General features: G+C 29.9%; 1 protein-coding gene across 1 annotated transcript; it reads right to left on the bottom strand.

Moving 5' to 3' along the window:
- Window positions 1–3,409: 3,409 nt before the first annotated feature.
- On the bottom strand, window positions 3,410–4,231 carry LOC108475815 (VQ motif-containing protein 8, chloroplastic). The gene has a single exon (XM_017777790.2). It carries the CDS (start codon window positions 4,116–4,118, stop codon window positions 3,555–3,557), a length of 564 nt encoding a protein of 187 aa, XP_017633279.1. The 5' UTR covers window positions 4,119–4,231; the 3' UTR covers window positions 3,410–3,554.
- Between the last annotated feature and the right edge of the window lie 23,752 nt (window positions 4,232–27,983).

The raw sequence follows: 27,983 nt of genomic DNA, 5'->3' as shown, positions 1-27,983 counted from the left end.
TATTTTGAAAAGGAAACGTATTGTTAAAATTATTTTATAAAAATTTTGACAGCATTTTTGCTTATTTTACGTAAAACCCTCTGCAAAATAATTTAGATTTTCACAAAATATCCACATTCAAATTATCTTCCAAATCAATTCCTAGCACTATGATTGTTCAAAACATATCAATAAACTAGAATTCTATGCTTTATTATTTTATCAAAACATTAGTTATAAAATACTACCTAAGAAAACATAATGGAAATATTTAAATTTAGTTTACGACATAATATTATATATATAAGCTTAGGTACACGCCATTTACATCAACTATAACGTAAACTCTTCACCAACATTGTTTGAGCTGAACTTCGATTCTTCGGATGCTACTGGAACGATCTAACGAATCTAACTACCTGCGCACAGAAAAATAAACAAACCGTATGTTGAGAAATTTTTTTGCTTAGTGGTGCTAATATCATATAAATTATTACATAAGTATTGGAAACAAATTAATTGATAGAAATAAACTAAAACATGGTTAAAAATATCATTAATAATATTACAATAAAAGAAAATTCTAATATTAATAAACTTTAATATTTTGATATTGACAAATCGAATAAAGAAAATAAGCTTTTTAATTAAATTCAAAATCGCGTAATTAATTTATTTTGCACAATATGGAAATTCAAATAAATTCAAGTTTTGTTTTTGCTTTTCATTCAATTTAGACATCTTACTAAAGTTTAGACTAATAACCAGATACATGAATCTGCCACCCCGAGTTGTTCGGCAACGATGGCTATCAAAGAAGTCTACGACCTTCTGAGAATTGGGATTGCCCAAGACCCTCTAGGAATTGGGGCTAACAATAACATCTGACCGACTTGACCTTTTCTCCCTCGACCTACTAGGAATTGGGGAGATCTAATTTCTCTGACATAAAGACTCTAAGGCATGCCAACTATATCTGATTTAGTCTAGCTTAGTGAAACGAGGTAAAAACCAAATTTCATGATCCATTTCAATTCTATTTTCATATAATTCTCATTTCAATTCTGTTTTATATTCAAATCACATGTCGCCTAATGTAAAATAGGCTTCCAATTTGAAACATATTAAGTATTTTCTTGCTCAATCATCTAAAATCATAATACTCAAATCCAAATCATAACCATGAATTCGCTAATTTAGTTTTATGAAAACATAGTATTCATCTCAAGCATAATTTTATAAATATTAACTAAATTATTCAAGCTCATCCAAAACTCATAAAAATAAAAAAATAAATATAACTAGTCATATTAAATTAAATATTCTAAAGTTTTATGTAATGAAAATAAGATATTAGTACAAACCTAAGTTTTAATCGCTTATTTTCTTCACCTTTCTCCTTCAAATTGTTCGCTTCGTTTTTAGCTAAAATAGGAGCAATTCAATACGAAACAATATCATTTATCCATTCTAAAACTAAAACTAATAAAAACAAACTTAAATATGCATGATTATTCATATTGACAACTTAAGTTTTCTAGTCCGAAATTCGCATATCTTTCGCCTCGATTATTCATTTTCAATTTCATCTTCACCAGAGTACTCACTGCTTCACAAGTTATCATTTATCACCAATATTACACAAAATGACCAATGTTCTCTACTTCCCTTTTAACATGACCAAATATATCAAATAAACTTTTCATTCATTTTTGTTTCTTTTTTATACTTCTAACAAGCTAAAACTCATCTTATAATAATTTCCTATCTAAAAATATATCTATTTCACTTAAGTTTTCTAAGCTTCCATCAATGTCCTTTAATGGCAACTTCCAAAATACTTGATAAAAGAAAAAACTATTGGTATATATATGTAAAGCAAGCTTTAAAGATTCAAAATTTATGAAAAAAAAATTGAAAAAGAACCATACGTTAAGCTTCAAATTGAAGGAAAATGATGAAAGGGGTTTTCTTTTCTTTTTTTTTCTTTTTTTCCAAACCTTCGTGAGAAGGATGAGAAAGAACTTATTTTTCTCTCTTTATATATATATATATATATATATATATATATATATAATAATTAATAAATTACTATTATTTTAAATAAAATGTTAAATAATAATTATTTAATGAAATTAAATATCATTTAAAGTAATTATGAAACTTTTAATTTTTTTAAGTAAGAGTAAAATTACCATTAAGTCCTACTCATAAAAAATAGGATAATTGCACTTTAGTCTCTATACTTTTTTAACTTATTCAATTTAATCCATGAACTCGATACTGAATTTTAAACTTAACCACGTACTCCTACTAATAATCCTCTGTGTTTTCATGTTGACGATTTTCTGTAAAAACGATCACAATTTCTTATACTACTATTGTGAATATAAAATAACATAAAATAAAGAACACACAAATTTTTACGTGAAAACCCTTTCGGGAAAAAACCACGGGTAGAGGAGAAGAAAATTTACTATGTCGAATTTGAATTATTACAAGAGGAATAGACTATGTCTATTTATAGGCTTGTAAAGCCATATTCTAGTAAGACTGAAACACCTTATTCTAATCAATATTAAATAGATGGAATTTAATAAGGTTTAAAAACCTTATTCTAAAATAAAATAAAAGAAGTGTAATTTTATATGAATTCTTCTTTTATTTTATTTTACCACTTATTTTATTTAAATAAGGATTTGGGTCACTTAATTCTAACAACTATTTATTTATAGATCACTTATTCAAGGACTTCTACCATAAATATTATTCTTCTCTTTTTTTTTTTAAAGTGGGGATGTTACATATTGGGCGCAGTGATGACGTATATTACATTCATAGGAAGTGAGTTTAGATCTGAATATTTGATAGAACATTATTGAGAGAGGCAACCATGAACATCAAAATAATTAATTTTCATAGACAGTAAAACAGATATGAATGATATTCGATCAAACCAAAAATTAAAATGTGTAAAGTTTGAATTTCAAAAATTCAAAACTTTCTTAAAATTTTAATTTAATATAATATTTTCAAAAATATGATAAATTACTGAGTTTGTTTGAAAAAAAATCAAATATAAACAAAGTAAGAAACAGAATCATAATAGTAGATTTTAGCATCCTATAGGATTATTAAATAAACATTCAAGAATTGATGAATTATTGGTGTAGAACATTTGCTATCATTCTGCAGCGTTGACTATTAAGATTTTTTATTTTTAGAAATATCAATTCTTAAAAATAAATTCATGAATGAATTAAATCAACGGAACTTCAAATTTAATTAATGAATTTTCGTTCCGTATCATAAATTGTTTTAAAGTTCTCTCTCATAAGCATGAAGCATGAGCTGATTTAGGGTTTACTTTTTTCCTTTTGAACATTGACCAAGAATTAATGGATCTGAAAGGAAATTAGGACAGTTGAGCTTCGGACGTTTAAATGAATGAATTAAATCCAGGTGATGTTTAATCACAAATTAACAGAGAATTAACCAACAACTATGAACATGAAACAATTTATCATCATTTGATAAAGAAAAAAGAAAAAAAAGAAAAAAAACCCTTCCTTTGTTCAGTAATCTGGGAGCCCTTTCATGAATTCAAGCAAATTTGGTGAGTTCAAAGTTCCCACATCAGCAAACTTTTGAGCAGGCGGCCTCGTTGAGCAAAAGAAATCTGTGGAACTCGGTGTAAAGAGAGGCATATCAACCAGAAACTGACTTATAGGACTCACAGTCGTAGCAACGTAAGACGAGCAGACATCATCTGTAATTGCAGAAGAGGTTTCGTTATCTTCCTGTCTGGTAATAATCTTGTTCTTGTGTGACGGTCGCGATGGTGGGGGAGCTGCAGTTTGCTTAACAACTTCACCGTCGGATCTGGAAAGCCCTGTAAGCTTTTGAACCAAGGCCATGAAATCCCGAGCCTGCGTGTGGATAATCTTGGGGGAATGGGTGTAAATGATGAGCGGACCCTGTCGCTGTTGTTGTTGTTGCTTTGGGTGATGAAGAGCTGATGAAGAAGATGGCTTTTGAATGACATGAGAGCCTTTGTTGATCTTCAATGGAGATGGACGAATACCGTTCATCATCAGTTCTTTCCTGGGAACACGGTCATGGGAATTTAAAGAACTCATACTCGAAACCTGTGAAATTAAACTGAAGAAGATGTTTATAACTTACTAAGGTAGAGATATAAATGGAGAGAAACACACACACATATATATATATATATATATATATAGACATAGATGTATAAGAGATGAATTGGAGGTGAAGCCAGCGATTCTGACCGTTGACGAAAATAAAGGGAGAAAACTATATCTTTAACGTATAGAATAGTAATTCTTAATAAACTAAAGGAACAACATGTGTGGTTAAGAGTGGACAAACAACTTATAATAATTCCCAAAAAGCTAGTATTTGATTTTTAATTGCCTGTTTGAATTTTTGGTTTTGGTTAGAGGGCATGTTTGTCGGCGGCCAACGACGGCGTAGCTACCGGTACTTAGTACGAGTCTTTTGACTTCATATAATATAATCATCTAAAGTATTTCCCAATTGGTGTTACAAATCCAATCCATGAGATTATTTATCTTTTATTTAATCTCTTAAACTATCAATTCAACCATAATTAATTAATAAAATGATAAAATTAACAAATAATTGGTAGAATCACCTCTTTTTTTTTTAACTTATTATTGATTTTATTACTTTATAAAAATAAGGGTATCACGTTTATATATTTCATCGTATTCAAGGAAAAGGTAAAAAATTTTTAGGAGAAGCGAAATGAAATTTTAATTTTAATAGTTTATATCTTTATAATTTTTAAAAATGAAATTGAATTTTCATAATTTTAAGGAGTTAAAATATAATTTTATCTTTACTAATTTAAAATTTTAAAATTTTCTAAATGACCAAAATAATAATTTTCCATTTTAGGGGCCGAGCCCCTGCGAACCTTGATTCACCTCCCATTGTATCATAATTTTATTTAAATTATTTTATATTTAATACATATTCATATAATTCATATTATTTGTTTTTCATGTGTTTTAATTATTTTCATGGCTAATATTATTCTTTCTTAGCCTTCTCTTCCATAAAATATTGACCTTATTTTCTTTTTCTTTTTATGTTTTTCTTGTGGACGGCCATTACAGAAATAGGTACATACTTGTTATACGATTTGGGAATTCTTTGACTTCCGGCGTTAATTCAAGAAAAAAGTTGAAGTCAAATAAAAGAAATCTTGAAAAATTGTTATGCTAATATTTGATTCAAGGTTTTTTAATAGTGTATATTTGATGTGACGGTTAAAATGTGGCAGAGGTGCCTATACTCTTCTCAGTTTTAGAATTTAATCCTTATACTTTTATTTCTAGGAATTTAGTCCCTCTATTTATTAGATTTCAAAATTCGAGTCTAACTGTTAACATTGTTAAGGCTATTTTGTTAAATTTAGGTTCATTACATCGTCATTTTTTAGTTGCATTGCTACCAGGTGAATACTTTTTATATTTTAAAATGTCAAACTAACAAAATTAACAAAGAACAAAAAATAGCGTTAACAATTGGACTTAATGTTTGGAATCTAAAAAGCCAAATTTAAAAAGAATAGAGGGACCTGTGGCACAATTTAACCTTGATGTGATAAAATAGTCAAAATGGATTCTATTGATAAGACAAAAAGTGAGTTATAATATTTTTGTTGAAAATTTAATTTCTTATGTTAAATTAAAGACCATGCATAATTGTCAACTGTATTCAATATTTAAATTAAATTAAATTAGTGCTTACCATCAATTATTCTAATATTATTTTACACCATTTTTTTTGTGGTTTTTTTTTATTTCATTAATAATTTTGTGGTTTATTTGAACGGAACACTAATTGATAAAAAGGATAAAATTTGGAAGAATTGAGGTAGGCAGCAAAGTCATTCATAGTGGAAAAAGTGATTTTGTCTACTACTTGCTGTTTGCGTTTTAAATAGAATAAATGCACAAAAGGTCCTTGTATTATTAGGTTAGCAGCTTTTCAGTCCCTATCAAAATAAATGTAACAATTTAATTCATGTACCTGTGAAGAAAAGGAAAATTAATTCAGTTGTACATTAACATGCAATGTTTTCATAGTTACATTTATATATACACACTTTAATTGTCTTTATTTCTTCAATTTCATATACATTTATTTTGATAGTGATTAATTTATTCTTTACTAAGTTTATTCTTTTAGTTTTTGCATTTTATTAAAAAATATATTTTTTATGCTCCTTCCCCAAAATAAATTTTCAAGTATTACGGTTTAGATTTTTGGGTAAACTATAAAAATAATTTGCTCGATTATTAGTGTTTTTCCATTTTGGTCATTTAGATTTATAATTTTTATTTTAATCACTCATATATTAAATATCTAACTAAAGCTTAAGTTTATAGGTCTATTAATTTGGTCCTAATTCTAAAAATTCAATAAATTTAAGCACCAACTTTACATATTCTCATCAATTTAATCTTGATTCATAAAATTAAAAATAAAAGTTCATTTTTGATAAAAATACGTAAGATTTTATGAAATTACTTACAAAAGTATAAATAAATGAATTCTCATTTTTCTTACATAAATTTTATTTTTAATATTATTTTATAAATTAAATATGTTAGAATTGTAAAATAAATCTGAAATAAAACTTAATAAACCAAGATCTATCATGTTCAGTCATCAAGAATAAATCAATAACATAACTAGATGCGGAAGCGTACCTAAATCCATGGATTCCTTGAAATTTTTCGGATCTTGGGGTTTTGATCTTCCAAATTAGCACACAAGTCTCTTTTCTAAAGATGAGATATTAGAAAGTTAGTTTGTATGTAATTTGGGGACCATAACTCTAATATATAACTTTGACACATTAGCCCTAATTTCTAATCAAACCATCATCAATTAAAAATTAGTTACTAGAGTATCTATACATATATGACCCATACTTTATTTAATAATTAAATCCCAATAAACCTTAACCAAATTAGACCACTTTTAATTTGGGCTAACCTATTATGATAGTAAATAATAATATGTAATTAATTATATTATATATGTGACGTCCATATTTGTAACACCTCAAACCTGGCCTAGACGTTATGGTCGAATCAAGGAGTGTTACGAAGAAGGGTTTTGAAACTAATGTCACTTCGATGAAAACCTTGTATTATTACTTGTTAAGAAGAGTCTGAGTTTTGCAAAAGTTATTTATTTCCATATTCATTACTGAAACTATCGTTATTTTGTTCCTTCACCAAAACATAATTTGCAGCGGAAGTCTTAAAAACCGTTATATCTCAAAAAACCAGTTCGTGTTTTTAGAAAACATTTGTTTGCTTAAAATCGAGTTTTTTCAATCATCACAATTTAGAAATCATACACGCATCCAAATTAAAAAGTTAAAAACATATAGTCTAAAAGTCCAGAGAGTCCAAAATTTATGAAACTCTTAAGAAAAACTAGAATCAAAAATATATAACCGATAATTAAAAGATAGCTTATATACTGGTGGTCATTGTTGAGCCTCTGTCGCACCGACCCACCTATGTCTGATGATTACCTAAACATAACAGACAAGCGGATGTGAGTTTATAAAACTCAGTGTGTAACTTATAGAAATATACATGCAGAAAATTCAGATTTCCAGTATTTTAGAACAAAAGCGTACATAAGTTCCTAGCAGAGTCAAATCATATCAGAATAAGATTTTTAGAACATACAGATACAGATTCCTACCCCCATCCTCTACACACCATATCCATCCATCCCAACACACCATGTGAGGTATAAAACACCCACCCATCCCTACACACCACATAGTGTCTGTATGACACTTATCAGAATAGTATGCAGACAAGCTGCCACTATATTGGCAATATTTCGCCTCACAGAATTAACATATGCAGATATTCAGAGTTAACAAGTCTCGCATACATAAATCATACATGCTTTTACAAAACAGACAAATCATACATATAAATTTCTTAATATCGAATCAATTTATCAAACTAGGGAGGTATCATGCATTAGGGCTCATCTGCCCTTACCGACCCTACGGAAGGCCCACAGTCGATCGAAACAGCTTATGCGACCCTAGGGAAAATTCAGAATTTTGGGCCCACATGCCCGTGCGGCTGCCCCGTGCGGCCCACACGCCTAAATTAGCCTTGCCCGTGTGGCCCACACAGCCTGGCCCAAAGCTCACACGCCCAGATTAACATGACACGGACTTGGACGGATACACAAATCCAACCAACACACCAGTTTGACATCCAATGCCTCATTGGGTAAATCCGAAGTAATAACTGTGTCCAACACTATATAAATTGACACCCTGTCTCTCGTCGGTTAAATCGAAGCAAATTGGAACCTACTGCCTCATCGACTCAAGGTCAAAGTAATCCCTGAACTCTTCTTATCCTATGGCATGCCATCTATATCTGACTCATCCCGATATAGTTAATAGGGATTCATTTCACTTTTCAATACAACCAATGTCTCAATTTCATGAATATATATTATCACATATAAACATATATTCAATTTTATAATAATCATATTTTTCTCAATACACATATATTCATAATCAATATATTTTGTAATAAACAAAATCAATCCATTACATTTCAATTATGAATTTAATTCAATTTCCAAACCAAAGTGCTCATCTCAAATGCTTACCATATGCAAACATTTATCTATGAAATAATCTACTATTTAATTCGGATTATAGAAACATAAACCGCGATTTTCGAGCTATTCGACTTAGCTGACCATTTTGGAAAATTATCATTTCCACCTAGCTTTCCGGACCATTTTTGACACCTTTCAACTTAGCTGGAGTCACTCCACTTTCTGACATAGACTCCTTGTGAGTCGTACATAAATCTGAAACGTGTACATATAAACCACACTTGAAGTAAACTTTCGGAAGTGATTCATACTCAATGCGTTGAATCTGACCATTTATTTTAACCTTTGAAATCAATGGTTTTCGCAAATAAACACAAACGGCCAAACATGTAAATCTCCCTTTATAAGCATTATCAGTATGTTTGTCAAGCTTAATCATTGGCCCAATAATTTGTCCTATTGCATGAAGTAAGCACCCTGAATAATATCCCTCATGTATGCCAAGAAGACATAACTAAACAATTTGAACATCAATCTCATTCTAAAATGTCGAGAAAGACAACATGTAACACCCCAGTTTTAGCATATCTAAAGTTTTAGGTGTATAGTAGTAAAAAGGTTCTCTGGCATGGTATTATCCGCCCAAATGATCGTTTTGGCCTTGGCATATAGTAACCGCCACTTGAGTTAATAAGAATTTGATTTCATGATATTTTGTTATATTAAGGAGGCGTTCGTGTTAAGGGATAAAAGGGAAATATAGGATTGGTATTTGCCAAAGGTATAATATGCCTGGTTTGTATGGAATATTATGCTAGTTAGACTTTAAGTAATCTGGTTAGAAACCAGCTGTATAGTGTAGCCTGATAAGTTTTGTGAAAGGGAACTTATTTACATTATTATTAGAAATTGTAGGCCAAAAAGAAGGTAAGTTCTGATATGTCTGACACTTGTTAAATTCCACTAAGCAAGAGAGGTCATATTTATATATGAAAGTGTGTTATGAAAAAGGTTTCTTTTTCCTCTTCCTTAATTGGAATTTTCAAAAAATAAAAGCCTTCCTTAAATCTAAATACATCCTACCTCCATAATCTAAAGGCTAAGGTCCTTTAACGATTAGTAATTACTTTTCATCAGGGTAAGTACTTCAGCTTTGCATGTTAAGTTCTAAGTGAGTAAATCTATATTTGGCAGCTGAACAATGAGATTGTAAGTATAGGGTTTCTGCATGGGATTGACAACGATTGAAATGATAAGCAGCTTGTATGTATAAGAGTAGTAATGGTGTTCCTATGTTTTGTAAGCAGTGGTTGCTACGGTTTCATAATAGAAGTTTGAATATGTAATGAGTATGACCAAGAAAAGGTATTGAGAGGCTCTGGAATAAAAGTTAAATAAAGTCGTAAGGGTTCCATAAAAAAGAAATGTATATTTGTTTGTTGAGAAGGGTATCCGCCATAATGAAATGTAAATATGGAAAGTAAAAAGTATTACATCTTTTTCTAAAATTATTCTAAACCTAAGTAAATGTTATTTTGAAATATGAGATTCTGATATTACAGGATATAGAGTTCATCTGAATGATATACACAATAATATCAATGTAGATATGTGTATAGAACTGGATCAGCGTATGTTTGAGTGTGAACCACTAGTATGAAATTCTGCTTAAGTCTTTGACATATGTATGTATCCGCCCAAGATAATTCCAGTGAGCAATTGTTTGAAAGAAGAGTATGGGTTAAGGTATGAATTGTTGGATATGGTTTCTAAGGGTATATTCTGTTGAGAAAGTATTAGGGGACAAGAGAATTATGAAATGATAGGAAGGATTATTTAGTTAATTAGATATGGAAGATTATGTATACTAAAGGTATGATAATTGACGTGTACGGAAGTGATAAGATCGTATGGTATCAGCCCTAGTAAATGATGCTAAGTAATTGTTGACTTAAGAAATTCCTAATAGATTACAAAACATCCATCAAGGTATGGTTCATGTGCTAACTAAGTACTTGTGTACTTACAAGGTTTGATATTGCTTTTCAAGGTTGTTGTTGATGAGGTTTTACTTAGAGGGACAATACTAAAAGTATGCCAAGATGGTGGCGGAGTGGGCTATTATGCATACAGTGAATTTGTGATGTACTCTTAAATACACTACGAGTCTTTCTTAAAACATTTTTTATCTTGTAAAGATCTATATCAAATCTGATGTAATAATTTATTTATCATATATTTTATTTTAAATTTTCATAAGTTAAGCTTTTCTTTTGGAGCTACAAATAACAATTTTAAAACATAATGATGAATTGTAAAATGTTTTTGTTAAATGTTTTATATCATTTAGTAACACCTGAGGTCCGGACCCATGAATCGAGTCGAGTAAAAAGCGTTACACAACATCCAAGGGCAAACTTCCATAATTACATCCCCATCCTGAAGCTCAATGTCCTCTTCCATTCTATTGTTTGCATTGGCTCTATTGTAAGTCCCATCAATGTAGACTTATATGACGCATAATTAACACCTGATATCAGAACCTTCCACCCAATCTTGTCGACCGTCGGGTCCTCTGTTTTCAGTGGATAATCTAGCCGCCTTCTTACCTTCTTCGTTGCCGTGGATAATCTAGCCGCCTTCTTACCTTCTTCGTTGCCTGGACAACACAACTGTTTGACCCTACATGACCTGCTCCCACCGCAAACTCCACCGTTGGCAAAGTCTCACTCATTATCGAATTCTCCTATAAAATGAGACCCTTAGAATTGGGTGATAGATAATAATTAATAATTTTATTTGACATTAACTTGGCTGAATATCACATGTTTTGATTTTTTAGCCGGCAAATTTGCAATATGATAATTCCAAGTTGCATTCTTATTATTCCAATACTTACGCAATTTCAAATTTCATCTTTGAATTCTTTTGCAAAATAATAATTAAAGGGATATATTTACACATAAAGTAAAAATTAAAGTAATTTTATACACTTTCATAATTATTTAAATTATTAATATTTTAATGATTCAACCATTGAATTTATCAATATAATTATATTTTTCATGTATGTATGTAAATTTTCGAATCTATCTAATATATCTATTTTATCTATCTAAAATACTCTATATATTAATATATATTCAACGATTGAATTTTTTACATAAAGCAAATAGTTAGAAATTTTAAATTTACATCAAATTTGACATGCATGATTTATGTAAATAGACTATGAAATATAATAGTTAGGCCATTAAAATATTAATTATATAAATAATTAAGAAAATGTGTAAAACTATTTTAATTTTTACATTGTGCAAGTGAATCCTCCTCTTAATTAAAGTATCATTCTTTTTAAGACCTTACGTAGTCAAATACAAAATTTTGACCATTAACCAAATATAACTGCATCATGTAATATACTCAAAATATTGATATATACACTAAATTTGTGGATTAAAAATTAGTATATTTTACAAGGTACATTCTTTTTACTACAAATTAGAAGATGTATTTAAATCTGACAATGGGAGACTTACGGGGTAGCTTTTTAATTGAAACCTCAACAATTTACTATATATATAGAGAGAGAGAGATACAAATTTGGAAAGTAATGTTTGTTGCCATAAAATCACATTAAAATCTACTTCAATACAAAGTTTTCATATTTTTACATAAAATATCTTAAATAATTCTCAATATTAAATTTAATAACGAATTATTTTAAACTTAATTAATGTCCAAAATGTAATTATGCTCTTCTAAATTTTGTAATAAAAAAAAACTAATCCATCATAATTGCTATAATAAGATTTCCACATAACTTAAAATTAAATATAATGTATGATAGTGTATTTTTCAAAATAATATACAAATAAAAATTTAAAATTATTCAAATAAACGTAGATTATTTATGCAATAAAATTATATCTTTTGAAATTACCTTTTAAGTAAGAAATACTATGTTAAAAGAGTTTTCTAAAATAAAAGAATAAAATTAATAAATGTAATAATCAAAATTTAAATAATATTACCTTAATGTTAGACAAACCAGAAATTAATTCTATAATTCAAAAGTAATATCAAATTATAATTGAGAATTCAATTTTAATAACCTGATATATATCATAATAAATCAACAATTTCTTGTATTTTTGGAAATATTAAGTTCTGGAGCAAGGTAATGTTGTATTTTATTGTATTAAAATATAATATTTAAATAATACATATTTTACAATATATTATATAGCATTTAGAATACATTATTTAATATTGATATATACAATCAATCCATATATCGCACGCGATAAAAAAATTAATTATAATACTAAAATAATTAACACACCCTATTATTAATTTACCAATATTTATAATTTTTAACCACCATATAATTTGACATTAATTTTTCATTTTATTTTCATATTTAACAATAATATCAGAACATTTATCTTTGTTAAATACATTATCATTTATTAAGAAAGTAAACTCATGTATGATATCTTACTATGGAAAGAAATTAAATTCATTAATAAATTAATCCACTTTCTACCACATTAAACATAAACTAAGCAAAACATTGGTTTCAATATCATAATGGAAGGCCTTTAAAAAATTAAAAAACTTAATAGTTGTTAGTTGAGTCTCAATTGATTTGGGTATTATTGCCAATGTAGAAAGACGTGGGTTCCAATATGTTGAAATACGTTATCTTTTATTTATGAATTGGGAGGACTATGGGTTGTTCTATATTATATATATATATAATCGAACCTATATAATAATTTAATGTAAAACTTTTAATAATTGTCATTTATTTTCAATATATAAAACATATAAATTCTAGGCATAATGTCTCTAACTTTAAAATAATAATAATTTTAGTAATTTATTTAAATTTTTTCTCTTTTAGTCTTTAAATTTGCATTATTTTTCAAATCACTTAAAATATATAGAAAAATTTACTAATTTGATATACATGTGGATGTCACATCAACAATTAATTAATTTTTAAATTTTAAAAATTTAAAAAATATAAATTTCTTAAAAAAGTATAAATTTTAATTAATTGCTAATGTAGCATACACATGAAGTTTTTAAAATATCAAATAAGGACACTTGGCAGATTCTTAAGTCTTCTTGTGAAGTTAAAAAATTACACCGCTAGTATGTCTAATAATAACCCTTATAAAAATTGTAATATATAATATTTGGTACACTAGCAGTATATATACCTGTTTCTTATTTTACAAGCACCCTTAAAAAATTGTTGTCTCTCTTTTTTAAATATTTATATTTTATCATACCCCTATAAAATTCTTGCTAATCCCTTGACCCTACTTAGGAAGTGTAAAAACTTCACTAATAGCGCATCAAATATTTTCAAATATATTTTTAGGAAAATTATCTTATATATTTCTTGTGAAGTTTTTTAGACTCCACGAGTGGGTTTAAGATATGACACATGTCTTGTATAGTAAAAAATAAAAAGTTAAATCCATAATTAAATGTGACACTTGTCATGCACTTAACCTGCTTCTCGAATTTAAAAGAAAATGTATCAAATAATTATCATATGTTTAAATATACAATTTAAATTTAAATTTTAAAAAATCAAATAATTAAATTAATTGATAAATATTGAAAAATAATAAAATTTCAAATTTCAAATTTTTAATGTTTAACGTTGAATATTCAAGAAGAAATAATTAGATTTATTCTAAAATAATTGAAAAAATTAAGAATTAATTTCAATATATAAATTTGGTATATTATACTTTATGCTTTTACATATTTATTGTTAATTTTTACGTTGAATTTAAAAAGTAAAAATAAAAATAAAAATAAAATATTTTGCTAAATAAAAAAATATATTTTTAAAAAATATTCATTCAAATTTTATATATTTTTAAAATTTTAAAAATATAAATACTGTTGTAATTTTAATTGCATATTAAAAATTTTAACACAAAATATAATATACAAAAATATATAAAATTTGTATCAAATTCTTAATAAATAAATATAATATATTTAAATTAATTCATACAATTAATCTGTTCATTGTAGGAATTAAAAAAAAATAGGTATAATACTTTTCTTTTATTACATCACTTAGAAGTTATTTTTCTTCTTTCTAAATTACAGTCACGATAAGAAAATTATTTTTCCCATTTATTAATCATGAGATGCCCAGACTTGACTCCGGACTAACATTTAAATCTCAGTAGTCTTTCCTTTATTATAATTTGGGACGTAAAGTTTACTACAAAATTGAAAATAGCGTATTGTTTTTGTTTGGTATTGATTAGTATAGATATTCGTATTGATATGTTTGGTGTATTATTTTAGGTTTATCTATATTTTTAAATATTTTCACATCTATATATTTATAGTTTCATTTTAGTCTTTTAATATAAATTATATATAGATTTAAATATTTTATTTTTCTTTATAAATAATATATAAATTTGATAATTAGTGTTTTAAATTATTAATTAAGTTTAATAATTTAATTTAACAGCTTTAACTTTAAATATATTATAGAAAAATTTAAAATGGTTAAGACAGAAATTTTAAAATTAGTTTAAAATATCAAAATTTTGTGTCAACTCAGTATAGATACGTACGCATTGCTACAAGCTAGTAATGATTGAAACAGGTCAAAACACATCAAAATTTTAACAAAAGATAACATAAACTATTTAGTATCAGTTTAAAATTGAAATAATAGGTATCAGTTGGTACGAAATCAACTATAATGAATGGAACCGCAAGTCAAATATATTTGTAAGTTATTTAAACTTGATTTATTAAAATTGAGTTATTATGAGCTGAATCTGAATACGTTGATGCTAGATTCAAAGTACCTTATGGTAAGGATGAACAACGATTTAATGTTAGGAGTGGGAAAAATATAAAATTAAAAATTTATGGATGAAAAGATGTAGATTGATTTATAAAATTTTAGTAGACTAAAAGTATAATTTAACCATTTGAATGAAAGGGCTTACCTGTTTCTGAAGCGGCCTCAACTTGGGAGCTAAGTGAGTTTTTATTATTAACTAGTATCCACAATTTTTATTGTGAACTCAAAGTTGTGCTCCACCATAAATAATCAATCTCATTTCCATCAAACTTCCTTAATTATTTTCCCAACATATCATTTCGAGTTGGATCATACATGGTAATTTTTTTTATTAAAATTAGATTTTAAAAATTATTATTTTATATTAAAAATACACATCGTAATCAACTATTTTATATTATAGATTCTATGGTGGTTGGAGCTGTAGAAAACTCAACTGAATAAAGAAAATTTGGCATCAGACAGATGGAGAAAAGAAACTTCCGAGCCATGATGGATATGAATTAGAGTCAGGGTTGGCGCCAGTTCCAGGCAACTGAAAAACCTTGGTGGCCATTATCGCTGACCAACGTTAAATTGATAAAACGTTTTTGGAGCTGATTTTTCTATTTCCCTATTCAACTTCTTCTGAGATACGCAGTGGTGAATTCAAATCCAGATTTGTCAATGGAAATTATTAATTGATATAAGTAAGCAAATCAAATAAAAGGTACTGCTGCTGTTTCCTTGAAATTAAAGCCAGGCAGGCAAGGTCAAATATGAAACTCCTTCATTTGTTTATTTTTTATTAAAATATATAAAAGTTTGAGGTATTCATATATGTATATTACATTTCGTATCATATTAACATTCCTCCACACTATGTTGTATATGAACAAGAAAACAAAAATGATAATAACCTCGTGTTCCACAATTTCATTACGCAACTGTGGAGAGCTTGCGTCGAAATAGGAGGAACAAAGAATAGGTGTAAATGTTTCTCTTTTATAATAAAATTTGGATTTTTTTTTTTTTAAACTACAATTTGGAATTCCATCAGGTTGTAAAATACTATATTTTTACCCCTTGCTATTCCATTTCAACAATTTTAATCAATAAATGAATTTCAATACTTGCCTTAAGAAAACAATGATGTTTTTAAAAAGAAGTAAAATGTTTTCCTTTTATCTCTTCTCATGTACAAATTAATTATATATGCTAATTATAAAGTAAATTAAGGTTGCGTATTCGGTTGGTTCAATTCTTTTATACCGAAAATTAAATAAATTGAGTAAATTAAATTGACCTAGGGAACAAAATCGAATAAATCAAATAAAAAAATTTAGTTCGATTTACTTTTTCGGTTTTTAATATTTATTTAGTTGAAAAAAATTCTAATTGAGATACAATTTTATTTCCTTTAATTTTTTTTTGTAAAAAAATAGAATGTCAGTAATGACAATATATCGCAAAGAAAAGAGAAATAAAAATAAAGAACACATAGATTTTTCGTGGAAACCCTTTCGGGAAAAAAACGACGGGCAGAGGAGAAGAAAATTCACTATGTCGAATTCAAATTAATACAAGAGGAATAAACTATGTCTATTTATAGGCTTTGTAAAGCCATATTCTAATAGGAGTGTAGTAAGATTGAAACACCTTATTCTAATCAATATAAAATAGATGGAGTTTAATAAGGTTTAAAAAACCTTATTCTAAAATAAAATAAAAGAAGTGTAGTTCTATATGGTTTTTACTTTTATTTTATTTTACCACTGTATTTTATTTAAATAAGGATTTGGGTCACTTAATTCTAACAATCTCTACCTTGACACGAATTCTCAATGAACAAGTTCTTCACCTCTTCCATAAAACCTCTTAAGGGTTTTGTAACAGCCCTATCCCGTAACCGTCGCCAGAATAGGTAAGGGGCATTACCGGACTTGTAACTTACGTCAGAACAGTAAAATTTTGAACTTTTTCTTGAATTAAAGATCGTTCATTTAAATAAGTACTAAGCACAGCCAAAGGTAAAATTTAAACTTCACTAAGTAAACATTCAAAAGATGCCATTTTCGCATGGCTTATATACATTAACCAAAAATATTCTTGCGCCACTAGTCTATTCTATACATGCCATAAAATAGTTCTAAACATAGCCGTAACAAGCGGTGGATAGTGATAGTGTGACTAGTTGCTGACGATCCCCGAGCCTGTAGCTTCGCAATGAGACCTATAAGACAGAGGAAACAGAGTAAACGGAGTAAGCATTACAATGCTTAGTAAGTTTTAAGCAGTGTCAACAGATAACAATCAAATTATAACATAGTCGTTCGTATTTTTATTTCACTCTTCCTTCGGGCATACCATCATATCTTATTAAATCAACTCATTATGTCCTATTATGATTGAATTTACTCAACGATTAATCGCTTAAAACTTACCTCGGAAGTGGTTGACGATTAGATGTCCACGGCTATTCGTTTACTTTCTCTTTTCCCCCATCCGACTTTGATCCTCTTTGCTCTTAAGCTTAAGTAAAACAATAGATTTGCTTAAGTACTTAACTAATATTATTCACTTAACAATCACATTTGGCACTCACATATCATTTAATCTTTGATCGACCAATTTAACACATACCAAAATCCAATCATACATCTAACCTTTATCTCAATACCAAACCGAGTTATAAGATCATACATTATACTAAGCATATCATTAAACATACCTATTCAATTTAGCTAATTTCATAGCCGATTAATCACCTTGAAACTTACCTTAATACACATTTTATCCCATTGCCGAATACATATATATATATCATCAAACAAATATTTATTCACATAACAACAATTCAAGCACATCAAAGCATAGTCGAATGTATCATTCTTCTTAAATTCAAAAATAAATACATGGGCTAACTTCAAAATCTATTTAACAACTCAACTTTATAAACACATATTCGGCTAGGAAGAAAGATTGATAATTTAACAGCCTTAGCTTAACATATATATATACAACCTAAATCCCTTTCTTAACTCGTGATTCACTAACTTGGGAGTTATTTTCTAACAAATTTTAACTTACTCTAATACCGAATGCTACTCAAGCTTTAAGCTCATGTCCTTTCATTATCAAGCAAATGTTATAACATAACTAACATCCCTTTTTCAATTTGAGCATCAACACCAATCCACCTTAGCCGAATACCATCTCCATGACATAGCAAAGATTTGAACCATGGGCTAGCTAGAACTCAAACTAACAAATAAAAACATGCATGAATCTCATGGACAACTTCAAACATACCTTAGTCTAACAACCACCATAGCCGATTTTCTCAAGCTCTTCCCCTTCCTTTCTTTCCTCTATTCGGCCAAGGATGTTCAAGAATGAACACTTTTTTTTTTTTATTTTCTTTCCTTCAACTCACGGCAAAAGAGAGGGGGGGAAACAAACACACACCTTGCCCATGCTCTTTATTTTATTATTCCTTACATAATGCATTATCCCAACATGTTTATGACATGTTTTTAGCCATAACACTTTGTCCACCCATGCTCATGGCCGGCCACTACATATTAGGGGGGGAAATTGACATGCAAGTCCTCCCTTTTGATTACATGCACTATTAGATCCTTGTAGATTAGCCTATCACATTTCAAAAATGTCACACATAAGTCCTTTTGACTAAATTCACATGCAATTTACTAAATCGAAGCCTAAAACTTTCACACATTCATAATCACATATTTTAGACAATAAACACCATATTCAAATAATTTGGTGACTCGATTTAGTGGTCCCGAAACCGCTTTCTGACTAGGGTCACTGTCACGGGTTTAACTTCAACAATGAACACCAACCAAGTCTAAGCAATGCTCAAACTTCGTTATAGGAAGTGACTTAGTCATCATATCTGCAGGATTTTCATGAGTACTAATTTTGCTCATAACAATATCACCATGAGCAATAATATCACGAACAAAATGATACCGAACATCAATGTGTTTTGTTCTCTGATGAAACATTTGATCTTTTGTAAGGAAGATTGCACTCTGACTGTCACAAAATACTTTACTGATTTGAAGGTCTTCATTGAGTTCACTAAAGAGTCCCTTCAACCAAATAGCTTTTTACAAGCCTCAGTAATCACCATGTACTCAGCTTCAGTGGTAGACAAAGCGACTGTAGTTTGCAAAGTGGCTTTCCAACTGATTGCACAGCCTCCAATTGTAAAGACATAACCTGTGAGAGATCTTCTTCTATCACGATCTCCAGCAAAATCAATATCAACATACTCAATGACTCCATCTCTAGTTCTTCCAAACTATAAGCAAACATCAGTAGTACCTCGTAAGTATCTTAAAATCCACTAAACTGCTTTCTAATGTTCTTTACCGGGATTCGCCATGTATTTGCTAACTGTAATGACTGCATATGATAAATTTGGACGTGAACAAACCATAGCATACATGAGAGATCCCACTGCACCAGAGTATGGAACATGTGACATGTACTCAATCTCATCATTTGATTGTGGAGACAAAGCCGATGAAAGTCTGAAATAGGCTGTTAAAGGAGTACTAACAGGCTTAGAACTTTGCATATTGAACCTGCAAAAAACTTTCTCAATGTACCCCTTCTGACTTAGGTCCAATTTCCTTGTTTTTCTATCTCTGAGAATCTCCATACCAAGTATCTTCTTTGTTGGTCCCAAATCTTTCATCTCAAATTCTTCACTTAGTTAGGCTTTGACCTTTCTTATCTCTCCTTTATCTTTTGCTACTATCAACATGCCATCAACATAAAGAAGTAGATGTAACACCTCTCGCCCGCATCCGATGCCGGGACGGGGTTCGAGGTGCTACCTAACTTTTACTAACACTTCTATACTAAACAGGGCCATGAAATCTCAAATAATTAAAATGAATTTATAATCCCATAATCAAAATAGGCCAACACATATGGTCAAAGCCATATCACGTACTCTAATATTTAAACTCCTATACATGCCATAGACTCAAAGTACTTGAAATCACTACACCAATAGCGTTAGCTTGACAGTGTGATAATATCTCTGACGAACTCCAACCCGAACAAACTTGGAAACCCTAGAGAACATGGAAAAGAAGGGGGTAAGCTTTCGCTTAGTAAGTTCATATGAAAACAATAAGCAACTCATTAACTTATTTTATCAATGTTTACAACATATTCTCAAGTTTACGACAAGCTGTCTTCCTGCACAATAGTCACTAAATTATTTATATCTGGAGCTACGAAACTCCGAATTAAGTTCCATAAATTTTCCCTGAAATTAGACTCATTTATCTTTCTTCCATAAAATTTTCAAAATTTTTTGTCGAGCCATTTAGTACAGTTTATTAGTTAAAGTATTCCATGTTTCAGGGTATGATTACTCTGACCCCTGTACACTACGAACTGAATTTCTCCCTGTACAGAATTCCAATGACCATGCCGTTTGTTTCCCGTAAAAAAAAACTTAATAAGGAATCCATGCATGTAAGGTATGACTATTAATAATTTTTTTACAATTTATGGTGAATTTATAAAATCAGAACAGGGGATCTTGAATTCATTCAGACCCTGTTTTACAAGAATTCAAATATCACACAATATAGAATTCTTTTTCTTCCCCTGTTTATTTCATGTGAAAATAGACTCATTAAGATTTAATCCCATATTTTGTTCTGCCTCTAACTCATTTTCTACTATTTTTAGTGTATTTTCAAAGTTACACTACTGCAGTAACTCAAATCTGTCAAGGCTAATTTACTCATTCATGATCATTGTTCACAAAATTAATACAACATCATTTCATCCATCATGGTAAGAACACATATTATGCATCATAGATCATCACATATCAAGGCATTCTCATAGGCTTAGTATACATACTTGCACAACTCGTAACATAACTCAAGTGCATACTCACCAATGACTTACCTCATTGGGACCATCATCAACTCTTTCCTTGGATTACCCGTTGAACACTTGGAATACTAATTGGATACTCGGAAAAGCCGTTGCACATAAGTGCCTCAGTTGTAGCTAAAGCTACCTCATATCTCATGACATTTCAATGCTCACTCTCGAGCTAGTCATCTAGACTCATAATTCCTAGTGACATGTCACTCGTATCCTATTCTATTCCAAATGTTCAAACGGGATTTTTCCTCGTCTATTAAGGCTTTGTCTTATCATATTTCTATTAATCACATACACATTAATATTTGTACAATTCATGTAATGATAACATTTAAATACATGTATAACATGGTATTGTTTACATACGAACTTACTTCAATACCACAAAGGTAAAAAAAAAAGACGTAATTATCCCTTAATCGATTTCTTTCCGTTCTAGGTCCAAATCTCGATTTTCATCATCTAAAACATCACATTCAACTTATTAAAACAATGTACTGATCAAATTAGTCCATTGATACACTTGGGCTATTTTTACAATTTTGTCCTTATATTTTACCAAAATTACCAAATTACCCCTAGGCTCGTAAAATAATTTTTATCATATTTCTTTACTCCTTGAGTCTAGATGAACCATTTTCATAACTATAGCAACTCATAATTTCAACTATTTCACACATTTACAACTCATTTTACAACTTAGCAATCTAGCCCTTTTTAAGGTGTTTTCATGCAATTTCTTTCACAAAAGTTGTTTATTAGACAACTAGAACTCATAATCTTCCATAAAAACACAACAAACAACACATTTACTCTCATGGCAAAACCCTAGACTCTTCATCATTTTGCGAATAGTCCCTCTTATGAAAGCTCATGCTTTAGGGGTTACAAAATGTAAAAATCTTCAAGAAAGACATTAAAATCACTTACTTGCTAAGCCTCAAAGTTGCTGAAAATATGAAGCTTTCAAAACCCATTTCTTGGCTGGAAAAATCGGTGGAGAGAAGATGAAAAGGGATGATATCATCCTATTTTTATTTTATTACCTATTTGGTCAAAAGTCACCTAATATCCCATAAATTTTGGCTTTTTAAAATTTTGTCTCCCTTGGCCGCCACACACTTAAAAGGGTCCAATTGCCCTTTAAAGGCCTCCAATTTTAGTTCTCTAGTCTATTAACACCTTTAGGCACTAAAATACAACTTTTACCTTTTACGCGATTTAGTCTTTTTTCAAATTGGACTAGAAATCGCTAAAATTAACTTACCAAAATTTGCATGCACTTATAAAATTATATTATAACACATAAAATAATAATAAAATAATTTTCTCGGCCTCGAATAGTGGTCCCAAACCATCGTTCGACTAGGCCCAAAATCGGTCATTAAAGAGATACACAAAAGAACCATCACTATTTTTCTTAAAGTAAACACAACTGTCAAAACTACTTCTTTTGAAATCATGAGAAGTCATAAAGGAATCAAACCTCTTGTACCATCTGTCATGGTGATCTGCTTCAAACCGTAAAGGGACTTTTTAGCAAGCAAACATAGTCCTCTTTTCGTAGACCAGAAACCCTCCGGTTGTTGCATGTAAATATCCTCCTCAAGTTCTCCATACAAAAATGCAGTTTTTACATCTAACTGCTCAAGCTCCAAATCATTCATGGCCACAATACCAAACAAAGCTTGAATCGAACTATGCTTCACAACTAGGGAGAACACATCTGTGAAGTCCACTCCTGGAATATGACTGTAACCCTTTGCAACAAGCCTTGTTTTATATTTGGGTTCTTCAACTCCTAGAGTCCCTTCTTTCTTTTTAAACACCCATTTACAATGAACAACCTTTTTACCTTTAGAAAGTTTCACAAGATCCCATGTTCTATTTTTGTGGAGTGATTCCATCTCCTCTTGCATAGCAAAATCCACTTTTGTGAGTCTTCACAACTAACTGTCTCAAAATAATTAGATGGCTCTTGGTTCGTATCGATATCTTTAGCCACATTTAAAGCATAAGCAACTAGATCAGCCTCGGTATACTTCTTTGGAGGTTTAATTTCTCTTCTAGTTTTGTTTTTAGCGATAGAGTATTATGGTGAAGAAGCAATTTTATTATCAATTTTTGTACTGGCTTGAGGAGTCGACTCTGTTGTAGATTCTGTATTAAACTGATGCTCCACCTGCTTTTGATTTTCTTTATTGGAAGAGTCTTTAAGAGATAAGTTAGGTAGCATAGCAGTTTCATCAAAAACAACATCTCTGCTAATCATAACTTTTCTATTTTTAGGACACCATAACTTATACCCTTTTACACCAGCTTTATAACCAAGAAAAAAACATTTAATGAGTCTCGGTTCCAATTTTCCATTATAAATATGAGCATATGCAAGACACCCAAAGATATTTAAATCAGAATAATTAGCAGGATTACCAGCCCATACCTCTTGTGGAGTCTTTTTCTCAATGGCAACAGATAGAGATCGGTTGAGCAAAAAACATGTAGTAAAGGCTGCTTCAGCCCAAAACGACTTTGGTAAGTTGGCATTTGACAACATACATCAAACCTTCTCCATGATCGTTCTGTTCATTCATTCTGCAACGCTATTTTTCTGTGGAGTATGACGAATTGTCAAGTGTCTCACGATCCCTTCTGACTTGCACAGTCTATTAAACTCATCAGAACAAAACTCTAAGCCATTATCGTGTTATGGATTCCTCTGGTGAATCAAACTCTTTTTTGCTTCCCAAAAATACAGTGCTCACAGAACTTTAGTTTGCAAATTCCTTACCCGTTAAGATGTCCTCTTTTTCTCAATTCTACCATGCCATTTTCACTCATATGCCCTAGGTGCATATGCCAAATTTTAGTAATATCATCATCTGACAAGAAAGAGGAAGCAACAGCTGCATCACCAGTAACAGTAGAACCTCCAAAACATATAACTTGGTAGTATTTCTTTGCCTTTTCATCACAACAAGGGAACCTTTGGAAATCTTCAAAACTCCACTTTCAGCTGTGTATCTGTACCCTTTTGAATCAAGATTACTCAACGAAATTAAATTTCTCTTCAACTCTGGGACATGTCGCACATTACTAAGTGTTCTAACAACTCTGTCAAACATCTTAACTTTAATTGTTCCAACACCTGCAATTTTACACGAAACATTATTTCCCATCAAAATAACACATTCAGATATTGTTTCATAAGTTGTAAACCAATCTTGATTCGGAATCATGTGAAAGGTATAGCCCGAATCAAGGATCCACTCATCGCTCACTTTAGAATTGTTGACAGAAGCGACTAGAAGTTCACCATCACTGTAGTCTTCTACAACATTAGCTTCACCAAAATTTTTTGGTTGTTTTCCTTTTTGATTCGCAGCCTCCCTTTTGATATTATTCTGTAGCTTATATGTAACACCTCTTACCCGTACCCGAGGCCGGGATAAGGTACGAGGTGTTACCGGACAAACATACAAACATTAAACTAAAATACGGGCCATAAAATTTCATTCATATTTCAAAACATTCATTCACTTACACATAGTCCCTTATTTGAGTCTACGAAGCCCAAAACATACTTTAGAAAGGGTTCGGGACTAAATCGAGAACTTACGAAAATCTTGGAAATTTCATGCTTTAAGGCTCCACACACCCGTGTCCCAAAGTCGTGTTTCCATACACTGAGACACATGGTCGTGTCTCTGCTGTGGAATATACCTAGGCTATTTTCCAAGCTTTGGTCAACCTTAATCTCTTACACACTTAGACAAAATCAAAAGCATATAACATGGTATTCATTTAATGATTAAATATTCTCAATTAAACCACAAACATAGCATTTGTATGTCATCATACATGTGTCTCTCATACTCATTTTACCTTGTTTATTATAGTACCACTTATACATTTATACCAAGATTATCATCTTACAAAATATCTTCACTTAATCATCAAGCATTCATATTTAAAACTAGATCATATCTTTATAAAATACCATAATTTAGATACACAAAATAACATGTTTGCCTAAAACATTTCAATTCAACTCCATACCCAACAAGCATTACATTGAGACTAGTCATATATATATATATATGTACATGTCATGATACATATCATTCTCTTTATGTTTTCTTATAAACACATATCATTTATTTCATTATATCAATATTTCATATACCATAGTTTCCATGTATTCCACATATATTTATTTTCCTCCTCTTCCTCTCCATTCCACATCCTTAATGTATATAGCATTCTTGTAAGTACGATTTCACAATTTACTAATAAATGCTCACATCAAACTGTCCACACGAGTCATAGTCACTTACTTATTTATAATTCGAGCTACAAAGCTCCAAATTAAGATCCGTAAATTTCCCTTAAAACTAGACTCACATATATTTCCACCATAAAATTTTCATAATTTTTGGTTTATCCAATTATTATAGGTTATTCATTAAAATTCCCCCTGTTTCACTTTCTGACAGTTCTGACCTCTCTTCACTAAAAATTAATTATCTCACAATATAGAACTCGGATAATGTTCTTGTTGATTTATATTGAAAATATACTCATTTAGTATTTTAAAAATATAATTTTAAGCCTCTAATTATTTTTATCCAAATTTTTGTGATTTTCCAAAGTCAGAACAGGGGATCACATAATCATTCTGAACCAGTCTCATAAAAACATAAATATCTCAAAATATAGAACTCCTTTTCTTGATCTGTTTCTTTTATATGAAAATAGACACATTGAGATTTAATTTGATATCTTATTAAGTCTATGATTCAATTTATACTATTTTTGGTGATTTTTCAAAATCACGTCACGGCTACTATCCAAAACAGTTTTATTGCTAATTCACTCTTTCGCACTTTCTTTGTATTAACCTCATTTTAACACACATATCACAAATCATTTCACCACATTTCATACATCACAAGTATAGGCCCATGATCACAAGGTCACCAGAAAATCATCCTCATGTATAACTTACTTGTTTATAACCTCACCACATCCTGGTCACTTAATGAAGACATCATTCACATAATCAAGTTCCTGCACTTATTCATCACAAAACTCACAAAGCAATACATAGAGAGTCTCCCGTTGAACACTTCGGATCAATCCTCGATACTTGGTGGTTTCAGTACATAGCTCCACCCATCATATAGTTCAGCTCTCTTGTACACATGGTGAACACTCAGTACCACCCATGTGACCTAGCCAATTTATCTCGTAGCTCTCTTGTCTACATGGTGTCCTTCACCTGGAACCACACATGCGACCTAGCTACATATATCCCGTAGCTCTCTTGTCTACATGGTGTACACATAGTATCACCCATGCGACCTAGCTACATCATAATGTCTTGTAGCTCTCTTGTACACATGATGTGCACTCAGCACCATACATGTGACCTAGCTACATACTATTTGTATCATCCAATCTTCCAAGTTTCAACCGGATTTCTCTCTTTTCCAACAATTTCACCAATCAAGTAATTATCCACAAACATATTTCCAATATTATTATAAAATATCATAATACAAGTAATATTGATGTATTACTTACATATAAACTTACATCTCATTTAATATCAAGGCAATAACATTAAATTACACATTGCCTTATTAAAAATCATATGAACTTACAATTTCCCATAATATCCATAATCATAGAAATCACATTTATGTATGATAATTCAATGCACTTCATGTACCATAGACATATTTTTAAATCAATTCATAAACTTGGCACCATAATCCTTTAATTTAATATAATTCAATTAATTCACTAAATTTAACTTTCAAATATAAATTACAGCATTATTGCTGTATTATTATCATACCAACTTACATACTTTCAACACCTCAGAAATCATAATGAATATATCAATTTTACATTGAAACATTCATAAATTAATGCTTATTATACATATGAACTTACCTCGATACTAAAACGGCCATTTTACCAACTTTCTCAATTTTCGATTTTTCTCTCATTCTAGGTTCAAATCTCGTTTTCTGGGATCTAAAACATCATATTTTACTTATTTAATTAATGTACTATTCAAAACAGTCCTTAACTCAAACTTTGGCAAAATTACAATTTTTCTCCTAAACTTTTGCATATTTACACTTTTGCGCCTAGGCTCAGGAATTAAACTTCATCCCTTATTCTTATGTTTTATGACATTTTGATCACTTTTCCCTTCTATGGCAACATCAAATTCTCACTCTAACATATACTTATGACTATTAGGTATTTTTACCGATTAAGCCCTTTTACTCGTTTTCACTCAAAACCGAGTAGCACAAGTTGTCTAACATAATTTAAAACCTCATATTCTATTATAAAACAGCAAAATAAACACATTTCACCTATGGGTATTTTTCCAAATATGAACCCTAGCTTAAATTATTGCTAGAATAAGCTTAATTAATTTACCGGGATTCCAAAAACGTAAAGAACTTGAAAAACGGGGTTATAACGGACTTACTATTGAGCTTGG

Source organism: Gossypium arboreum, chromosome 5 (genome assembly GCF_025698485.1).
Source record: "Gossypium arboreum isolate Shixiya-1 chromosome 5, ASM2569848v2, whole genome shotgun sequence".
Lineage (NCBI taxonomy): Eukaryota > Viridiplantae > Streptophyta > Magnoliopsida > Malvales > Malvaceae > Gossypium > Gossypium arboreum.
The sequence above is the reverse complement of the archived record's forward strand: the minus strand, read 5'-3'. Positions and strand labels throughout refer to the sequence as shown.